Source organism: Pituophis catenifer, unplaced genomic scaffold, assembly GCF_029215685.1.
Source record: "Pituophis catenifer annectens isolate HBS135680 unplaced genomic scaffold, rPitCat1.0.hap2 SCAF_2, whole genome shotgun sequence".
NCBI classification, from domain to species: Eukaryota; Metazoa; Chordata; class Lepidosauria; order Squamata; family Colubridae; genus Pituophis; species Pituophis catenifer.
This window is the reverse complement of record NW_027256882.1, coordinates 148958818-148969272: the sequence shown is the minus strand read 5'-3', so window position 1 is coordinate 148969272 and position 10455 is coordinate 148958818. Positions and strand designations below refer to the sequence as shown.

At 42.8% G+C, this 10455-nt stretch overlaps 1 protein-coding gene across 1 annotated transcript; it reads left to right on the top strand.

The window, feature by feature from the left end:
• Positions 1 to 5379: 5379 nt before the first annotated feature.
• On the top strand, positions 5380 to 9978 carry TUBA1A (tubulin alpha 1a). Its single transcript, XM_070937760.1, has 4 exons — positions 5380 to 5488; positions 7808 to 8030; positions 8363 to 8511; positions 8835 to 9978. The coding sequence occupies exons 1-4, from the start codon at positions 5486 to 5488 to the stop codon at positions 9813 to 9815; spliced, it is 1356 nt and encodes a 451-aa protein (XP_070793861.1). The 5' UTR covers positions 5380 to 5485; the 3' UTR covers positions 9816 to 9978.
• The last annotated feature ends 477 nt before the right edge of the window (positions 9979 to 10455 follow it).

Here is a 10455-nt window from a genome sequence, read left to right as displayed (position 1 = left end):
CAGGCCTCTTGATTCTAAGCCTCAGTTGTGCCAAATGAACAAGTGATGGCTTCCACAAGTAACAAAGAAACCATGCAGAATACCTTCAGGTTATGAGGTTCCTTATGCTAGAGGCATCATGTTGCAAATACCCTGTTTCTCCCAAAATAAGACATCCCCTGATAATAAGCCCAATCAGGCTTTTGAGCACATGGCAATAAGGCCAAGCGCTTCTTTCAGGGTTCAAAAAAATATAAGACAGGGTCTTATAGAATACAATATAATTTTTTATTGGCCAAGTGTGATTGGACACACAAGGAATTTGTCTTGGTGCATACACTCTCAGTGTACATAAAATAAAAGATACGTATAAGGTACAACACTTAATGATAGTCATAGGGTACAAATAAGCAATCAGGAAACAATATCAATATAAATCGTAAGGATACAAGCAACAAAGTTATAGTCACACGGTCATAAGTGGAAGGAGATGGGTGATGAGAATGATGAGAAGATTAATAGTAGTGCAGACTTAGTGAATAGTTTGACAGTGTTGAGGGAATTATTTGTTTAGCATAGTGATGGTGTTTGGGAAAAAAAACTGTTCTTGTGTCTAGTTGTTCTGGTGTGCAGTGCTCTAGAGCATTGTTTTGAGGGTAGGAGTTGAAACAGTTTATATCCAGGATGTGAGGGGTCTGTAAATATTTTCACAGCCTTCTTTTTGACAGGGTCTTATTTTCAGGGAAACACAGTATATACTAATGACTAATCAATAAAGCTTCTACAGTTTGGGCAAAAATATATTACTTGCTATATTTAAATGACATGATACACAAATGCAGATTTCTTTTGTTTGCATATGGTAAATTAATTACATGAACATTGCTGACTTCTGATTCTAGATAAGGCATGCAATTTAGCCAAATTAACAATGGCAGTATGAAACATTAAATCACAGAATCATTGAGTTGGAAAGAGCCTCATAGGCCATCTAGTTCAACCCCCAACTCTGTGGGATTCACTAACTAAACCAGGGCTGCAGGGGCGGCTTCCAAATCCCGTCACTACTGGTTTGCTCGTGTGCGCGGGGTGCTTCTGCGCATGCACAGAAGCGTCTAGGCAGGTGGGTGGAGCCTCCTGCCGCCACCGCTACCTGTTCACCTGATCTGGTGTGACCCGGTAGCAACCCACCACTGCAGAGCTGTCAAACTCCCAGCCCATGGGCCGAATGTGTCATGCGCTGGCCACGGCCACACCCAGTTTAGCGAAAGGGGGAAAAGCTCCAATACGTCATTTGACACCGCCATGATGACGTGAGTTTGGCACCCCTGAACTAAGCCATCCAGCCTGTTTGAAGACTATCCATGAAGAGGAATAGATCAAGGCCACCAATCCACTGACTGATAACTCTGTCAGGAAATTCCTCCTAATATGTAATTTAACTCTACTTCCCTATATCTTCAACCCCCTGGTTTTGGTTCTACTCTCTGAGACAGCACAGAATAAGTCCTCTCCCTCCTTTACATGACAACCCTTTTGGTATCCGAAGACCGCTAACAGGTCTCCTCAATTTTATCTCCTGGGGCCTGGGCAAAACACCCCAGAACCTTTACTTTTTCCTCATAGAAAAGGGCTTCTTGTCCTCTTATCATTTTAGTAGATCTCTTCTGAATTTATTCTAGCTTGGGAATTTCCTTTTCTGACTTAAGTGCCTAGAACATTTGAAAGGGGGTTTGACCAAAGCAGAGTACAATGTATGACCATTACTTCTCATTACCTGGAACCTATGCCCTCTCAAAAGCATTTGCTTTTTTAACAACTGCATTACACTTGTGATTTACTGGAACAGTTAGAATCTTTTCCCGCATAATGCTATCAAGTCAAGTTCCATACATCCGTTGCTTTTTATTTTTCTCCCCTTATTTCACCTTTCTTCTCCTTAAATTTTAGCCTCCAATTTAAACCATTTTCAAGCATCACTGGTTAACAGTTAGATTTTGCGAATTGTTGCATTCCTATCCAAATGCTCTGCTACATTCTCTTTAATAATCTGCTTGACAACCTTGTTCAGTATAGAAATCACACTGACAGATCTATATATTTCATGGGCCTTTCTTCCACCAGTGAAGTAGTTATTGTAAGGTAGAAGTAGGCAGGCTCCAAGCATGATACAACTCTTTTGCTTTTACTAGGCTCCAAGATTCACTGACTGCAGCCATGTAGAAGACAGAGGCTGGTTCAAACATGATACAGAGCCATGCTTTAATTATGGTTTAGTGACAACCACAATTACAAAATTAATCAGTCAAAAGTTTTAAGGACTGGTATGAAAACTTAAGAACCAGTAAAATTATTGATGTTTTTAAAACACAATAAAAGAATATATTTAAATATTCATAATTGCTTACTATTGGAAGTAAGTTGTGAATAATTTCTCAGGAGAGTTTTTTTAAAAATTATATTTATCTGAGATAATAGAATCCAAATAATATAAAGATTTTAGGATTTTATCTATGTACACATACCGATACATACTGATACATACACACATGTAGTTTGGCTTGCTGGAGAATTCTGGGAATTGGAAGTCCATACATTTTAAAGTTTCCAAGATTAAGAAACAGTGGTTTAGATTTCTGATTTCCCTTTCTTCAACCCTGAAATATGATATAAAATGTTTGGGGACCTTTTGTAGTCAAGGTGCAAGGCAAAGGGAGGAAATATTCATGGCTTACCCTTGCATATAATCTTCAGGTTCCCTAACACCTGTTCTTTAATATAATATTGTATCCTAAATAATGAATCAGAATATAGATTTCCCTACTATTCACTTCAATATAAATTACTCTGGAAAATTGTACTTCCTTTTTATGATGGGCCTGCCTGCATGATTGATATTCCACCCAGAGATACAGGATGCATAGATAAAAAATAGGAATTTTGAAGGGGAAACAATAAAAAAAAAACCCATGGATCAGAAATCTTAGAGTTGAATTCACCAACTGAGTTAAATAAGTTTAGAAACTCTTTTTCCAACATGTTTTATTATCACAATCTCAAGTAATAGTGACTTCATGGTACTTTTCCAGCTTTCTTAATCATTAATACTGTAAATTAGTACAGAAGTCAGAAAAGTACTATGAAGTCATCATTAATCTATGGTAGTTGATGAGATCATTAGATCAGTATCTTTGAAGTCATCATCTTTATGGTATAGTATTTGACTTCTAATGAGCTCTTACTCAACTATGAGATTTTTTTTTCTTTCTTTCATGGAGCAAGGTGCTGGCATTGTTTTCAGGATATTTAGCATATTTTCTAAATCCTTACATAGGGAAATAAGATAGATTTCTATTAAATGTGGGCATTTTGTAACACTGAAAGGTGAAATAGAGCTGAGATTATAATTGTAATTTATGTTGTTTTCAAGTACTGCTTTGTTTTTTACAAGTGTAAATTTCCTGAGACAGTAAATCGAGATTATTTTTTAAAAAAATTAGGAATAAAATTAGCAAATTTATAATGGGATGCAGAAATTCAGTCTGAAATTTTCTCTATCATATCTTTGATTACACACACACACACAAATCCAAATACTTCCTCCATAAATTGCTGCTGTTAAAAGAAGAGAAGGTGTGGCAGAAGCTGGCAATCCATATAAATTGACTACAGGGGATTTAAGAGTTAGTGAAGCAATAAACCTGGTCAAATATATTTGTCACAGCAGGCAAGTTTAAATGCAGAATAAGATCAGGAAACAGTAATTTGCTTACAACACAATGTCTTTCATAGTAGAACACCAAGATTTTTATAAAAAAAAAAAAAAACCGGTACTCGCGATTTGTGACTATTAAATCAGCCTTTCAGACACTGGTAGTAAAGGCGCTCATTTTACACGCAAGAGAAAGGGATCTAGTAACAAAATTAGAGATGGTGCAGAATCCCACAGCTCTGAAATGCATAGAAGACGTGTGGTTTGGGGAGGGGGAGAGAAAGAAAGATTTAAGTTTCTCTGGTTTCGGGGTGTGTGTGAGGGAGTAGAAGGAGCAGGTGTACGATGTACCTGCAAGCAAACACTTGGCCGCGCCCCAATTCCTCAGGTAACTCGCCAGCCCAACGAACGAGCCAAGGGCGGGAAAAAAAGCGCGGAGAGAGCCGGGTGAGGGTGTGCAGCGGGAAACGACGCCTTGTCTGGCTTCCCCTGCCCCAGAGCAGCCTTGTTTACCCCGTACTCGCCCTTTTGAGGACAGATGTCCTGCTCGCAGGCCCCCCTTTAAAAAGAGAGCAACGTCGATCCGTTTTTCAACATCCAACCCGGAATTCAGCTATGCAAAAAAAAAAGGGGGGGGGAGGGAGGAAAGACTCCGGGAAGCAGGCTTCGGATAGATGTTTCCCCTCCTCCCCCAAGAGCTGCTTCCCGGCCTCGCCCGCCCCTCCCCCCCGAGTTTGGCTGTCAGCCTCGCCCCTCGCCTAGCCTGGGAGCAGAGAAGCAAAGCCTCCGGAAGTTGCCCATTGTGCTGGCCCAGCAACATTGGCCCTGCTCCCCTCTGTCTTGATTGGGAGGGGGGGCAGCGAGCAGGGACATTCACGCCTCTTTGGAGAAGAAAACGCACGCCGGAGCCCCTCTCCCCAACTCTCTGGAGGAAAGGCTTAATTCCAGACCGGCAGTATTAAGGAAGAGGGGCGTGTGTTGTAATATAAAGTCAATCGCTCGCTTAGTCAAATACAAAACGAAGTCCTTTGCAGTAATTAATTTTTTTACCCCCTGAACGGGGGATTTTGCAGATCAGGGAGATTTTCGTGCTAATTAAAGCCAAGAGGAAATAAATTCTGATTTCAGTGGTTCTTTGCTGGCGGCTTACAGCATTTTTACAGTTCCCCCGGTAAATGTTCCAGGCTCATCAAATTCACTCACCAGCGGGGCAAAATTCCTGACTCTCTCTCAGCCTCGCCTCGCCTTTTTGCTGAAATGCGAATTTGAGTTGCGCCGTTACTTCGTTCAGAGGGGGAGGGAGGGGTTGACGCATTGTCTGACATTTGTTCGGAGGGGGAAAGGTTATTGTTTTTAAGCGAGTTTTCACGTCGTTGCAGCGTCCCTTTCCCCTCTCCTTTTCCTTGGATCTTGGCTCTTCCCCCCCCCCACACACACACACATCCCCACCCCACGCGCACAAGTGATGAATGGGGAACTGTTCGGTCTCTTTGTCTGGAAGATGCAAGCAGACTTGGGATGCTGAGCAGAGGAAGGGGGGGGGAATTACCTCATCCTATGCGCCCGGAGCCAATCGCCGTCCTCCTCTCGTGCCTTCTCCTGGCAGATTGGGGGGTCTCGACCAACCGCAAAAAGCCTTGGCTGTCCCCATGGTGACGGGATTGTATATAGGCAGCCGCCTTAGACTATGTGCTACAAGTTCTCTTACATCGACCTCATAAGAGTCGCGCTGTAAGCAAGCACCCGCCTCTCTCCGGTTCGAGTACCCCAAAGCTCGGCGACAAAGCAGCAACCATGGTAAGTGCCCGCGGCGGGTCTCCAAAGAGAGGAAGCCGGGAAAATCGCCGCAAGGCGTGTGTCTATGACCCCTCCTGTGCGCATTTAGACAAATCTCCCCTGTTCCCCCTTTCTGAGTCTTTTCTCTGTCTTTTCCCGCTCCTTTATGGCGGGTCTTTGTTTTCCCGATCAGTTAAATCGTGCATAACTTTAAGATTCTCGGGAGAGCTGTGCAAATGCCGGGGAAAAAAGCTTTCCTCCTCCATTTCCAACCCCCCAAAGATGGACTTCTCCCCTAAAGGGCGGCAGGAGTCCACCTGCTGGTCCAATGACTTCAATCTAGAGAGGCAGTGAAAGACGCGGGTGACTCCCTACCCGCCTCCCCAGCCTTTCCTGCTGCAGAGGGTGAGCCCCACTTCGGACCGGAGGCGAGGGCTGACCGGGAGCGGATGAGGAGCAGTTTGCCTTTAAGGCTGCTCTCCTTTTAGGGAAAGAAAGCTCGTTGGGTGGATCTTACTTCCAGGTCAGGGTGTCTCTGCCGGTGCTTGCTTTAAAACACATCATACGGTTAGATCCCCTTTGAATGCATTTTTTTAAACAAAAAATCGGCTTGAAACGATTGAAGCCTGCAGGGGAACGCAATTCAAAATGCTGTGGCCGATTACCGCATCGCCTCATTCATCAGTCGGGAGGAAAGGCGTTACCAAATTGGGTGATGGGAACTTTTCGTGGTGGAGGAGGGAGGTTGGAGCTCGCCCTTAAAAAGCCGTATGTCTGAATGGGAGGGTCGGTGGATTGCAGCTCGACCCGCCTTTATGTGGAGTTAAATGTCATTGAATTCAAAGGGATTTGCACGGGAGGAAATTCTGGCCACTCGAGGAGGTCCCAGTACCCACTATTTCCTCTGAGAAAAGCGGGGATCATCATCTGGGCTGAAGATGCCACGCCCTTTCGAGGCTCTAAAAAAAACCCTTGCCTTAAAACGAAGCATTGTTCCATCATCTGTGGCCGCAGGGAGACACTGCCTAGTATCCCAGACTGCAGGGAAGAAAAAGTAGATCCCTCCCCTTAGAGCATCCATGCCCTGCAGCAGATTGGTCTGTCAGTGAATAGAAGGCAGAAGCTGCTGGCTGACGGAGCAGACAAAGAGTCTCCTCTGGCAGATGTGACCAGAATAATGAGTGGGAGACAATGCTTTTCAGAGTCCCTACAGTGGCTTGCTGTTTTCAACAAGTGCACTCCAATGGCTGGACTTTCTTTTAGAAACGTTTTCTAGCAGCCCATTTTTAATCCTGGCTGCAACATTCCTAATATATTAGGAATTAAGATTTCTAGTTCTGTAACACTCTTTATGTTGGGTATTTGGGTGTGGCGGAGGGTAAGACTAGTGGGCGCACAGTTTTACCCTTATTATATACCTCATACTTAATTTAGGGATTGATGTGGGAGCTTTATCTTCTGATCCAGCCACCCCATGGATTTAGTTCTCATTTCCAAGCATGGTTCTCAGTAGAGCTGAGTCAGAGGAAGGAAAACTGGCAAAACAGTTTAATAAGATCATGCAGAAATGACTCCAGCTATGTTAATTCAGGGCACTGCACACACACCGGCTGTCAGTGGGGGTGTTGCCAGAAAAATCATGGCTAGCTTTATGTTGAAGAGCATCTACCCATGTTCTTGGCCAGGGCGTGGCATTCCTTGGCAGTCTCTTTGGTTGAACTGGTCCTCTCATATGATAGAATGACCTCTAGAACAATAGGCAAGTAAAATGAGAACATAACTCAGGCTGAGCAGATTCAAATAAGAAAATGAAGAAAGAGTGGACGTGACATTTCAGCACTTTCACCAAGGTGTGTTAGAATCAGACTAATTACATGGCTTATTTTTTTTTATTATTTAGAATAGAATAGAATTCTGTATTGGCCAAGTGTGATTGGACACACAAGGAATTTGTCTTTGGTGCATATGCTCTCAGTGTACATAAAAGAAAAAAAATACATTCATCAAGAATCATCAAGTTACACCACTTATTGATGGTCGTTTCATTCTTAAATTGAGGGATTTCATGGGTTTTCCCCTTTTGGCCTCCCTAGTTTCCATTTGAAACTGGCTTGTTTTTAAGCAGGAACTAACAGCTGTGGTAATTGTTTTTAATTTTACTTGTGAATGTTTTTACCTTGAGTGACCAGCACACACACTGTGGGTGCATAAATTCTTAAATTCCCATATCCCACCAATAACAATGAAAGACTGCACAAATCATTACACATTAACCTTCTGTTTTTTTAGACAGAATATACCAATACATAAACCGATTTATACAATTTTTTTCACATTTAGCGTGAGTGCATCTCCATCCACGTTGGCCAAGCCGGTGTCCAGATTGGTAATGCCTGCTGGGAGCTCTACTGCCTTGAACATGGCATCCAACCAGATGGGCAGATGCCCAGTGATAAGACCATTGGGGGAGGAGATGACTCCTTCAACACCTTCTTCAGTGAGACTGGAGCTGGCAAACACGTCCCCAGGGCTGTATTTGTGGATTTGGAGCCAACAGTGATTGGTGAGTGTAAATATCAAAATGCCCAGCTGACTATGAGTCCAACTTTTCCCAAACACTAGGAAAAGATTAGTGAGGATGTGTCTTTACTATGATCTAATAAATTTCCTAATTCACTTATATAGAAGGCAAAGCATCTCCATTTAATTTAAATCTTTATTTGGCACATAACCTAATTAAGCATGCATTTGAATATGAATAGCAAAAGGATCGGTGACAACCAATGAGATCAAAGGAATATTTCACAAGAAAAAAACCTCAAAAATATAACTCCTACGTTGCATAATTAGATTGTGTCTTCTGATAGAAAGGTAATTTTTTTTTGCTCTTCATAGATGAAGTGCGCACTGGAACCTACCGCCAACTATTCCACCCTGAACAACTGATCACTGGCAAAGAAGATGCTGCTAACAACTATGCCAGGGGGCATTACACCATTGGCAAAGAGATCATTGACTTGGTCCTTGACAGGATTAGAAAACTGGTAACTATTTTGTTTTATGGATTATCTGTAATATAAAGAATAGAAAACAAGCAACAATGACTTATGTAATTCTGATGTATATCATTCCAAAACATTTCGGCCAACAAAAATACTTCACTCAGCTGGAATATACTTCCTGTATAATAATAATTATGAATATATATTCGAACTTGTAATATTTATGATCGGAAAATAGTAAGATAACTTAATTAAAAAGCTGATTGTTAAGTTTAAGAAAATAGACAAAAATATCTTTTACTTCTACCTATATTCTTTAGATGATTATTGGTATTATTCATGTTAACTTTTATTTGTTCTAACAGGCCGACCAGTGCACAGGTCTCCAGGGTTTTCTGGTCTTCCACAGCTTTGGTGGTGGCACTGGCTCTGGCTTTACATCCTTGCTGATGGAGCGCCTGTCCGTAGACTATGGCAAGAAGTCCAAGCTGGAGTTCTCCATCTACCCAGCTCCCCAAGTATCCACAGCTGTCGTTGAGCCCTACAACTCCATCCTGACCACCCACACCACCCTGGAGCACTCCGACTGTGCCTTCATGGTAGACAATGAAGCCATCTATGACATTTGCCGACGAAATCTTGACATTGAGCGCCCCACCTACACCAATTTGAACAGGTTGATAGGCCAGATCGTGTCCTCCATCACAGCTTCCCTGCGATTTGATGGTGCCCTGAATGTAGATCTGACAGAATTCCAGACCAACTTGGTGCCCTACCCTAGAATCCATTTCCCTCTGGCGACCTATGCTCCGGTCATCTCTGCTGAAAAAGCCTACCATGAGCAGCTTTCTGTAGCAGAGATCACTAATGCTTGCTTTGAGCCAGCTAATCAGATGGTGAAATGTGATCCCCGTCACGGTAAATACATGGCCTGTTGCCTGTTGTACCGTGGTGACGTTGTTCCCAAAGATGTCAATGCTGCTATTGCCACCATCAAGACCAAACGTACTATCCAGTTTGTAGACTGGTGCCCCACCGGTTTCAAGGTTGGTATCAACTACCAGCCCCCAACCGTGGTCCCTGGAGGTGACCTGGCCAAAGTGCAGCGCGCAGTCTGCATGCTGAGCAACACCACAGCCATTGCTGAGGCCTGGGCCCGCCTGGACCATAAGTTTGATCTGATGTATGCCAAGCGTGCCTTTGTCCACTGGTACGTTGGGGAAGGGATGGAAGAAGGGGAGTTCTCAGAGGCTCGGGAAGACATGGCTGCTCTGGAGAAGGATTATGAGGAAGTGGGTGTGGATTCTGTTGAAGGAGAGGGTGAAGAGGAAGGAGAGGAATACTAAAGCAAAATGTCACAATGGTGCTGCTCATACAGGGAATATTAAGCTATTTAACAACATTCAGGTTTTGGTCTGATCGGTTAATTTGTGCAAATTCAGATACCATTGTTATCCCTACAATAACTGATCTGTGCTTTAAAACATGAAATGTTACAAGCTCAAACCATCCACTAAGGTTTTGGGTTTGTGAATAAAAGGCATTCCCTGTCCTAGAGATGACTGTGTTCTGTCTTTATTTGTTGCATATTCCTGGATTGTGGTAGGATACTGGCCCAATGGTCACATTTTTACAGTGTGCAAGAAAAAAACACGGCACTACAACAACAATAATGGTACAGATTAGTGTGTTCAGTTTGGAAGGGGCAACTCCAGCCCCCCCAAAATTAAGTACATAAATGTAACATGACATATATGTCCCAATGTGTCTGGAAACACCCTATTATTTAAGGGCTGAGGCATATGTAGAATGAGCCAACTAAATCTGTTGGCATATTGTTGACAATTACAGATAGTATGTGGATATGTACAGTACTGTGATTGAGTTCAGCTCAAATTCTTCTTTAGCTTAGCTGGCCAGAATGACAGTCCCACATTCCACAATTTAAGCTAAATTATATCTTCCGTGAATCCACATAAAATTTTC

Bases quoted from the DNA above. Each gene is read 5' to 3' on its own strand.
- TUBA1A (XM_070937760.1), top strand. The intron at 8,031-8,362 runs GTGAGTGTAAAT...TGCTCTTCATAG, and splicing joins TTTGGAGCCAACAGTGATTG to ATGAAGTGCGCACTGGAACC. The intron at 8,512-8,834 runs GTAACTATTTTG...TTGTTCTAACAG, and splicing joins TTGACAGGATTAGAAAACTG to GCCGACCAGTGCACAGGTCT.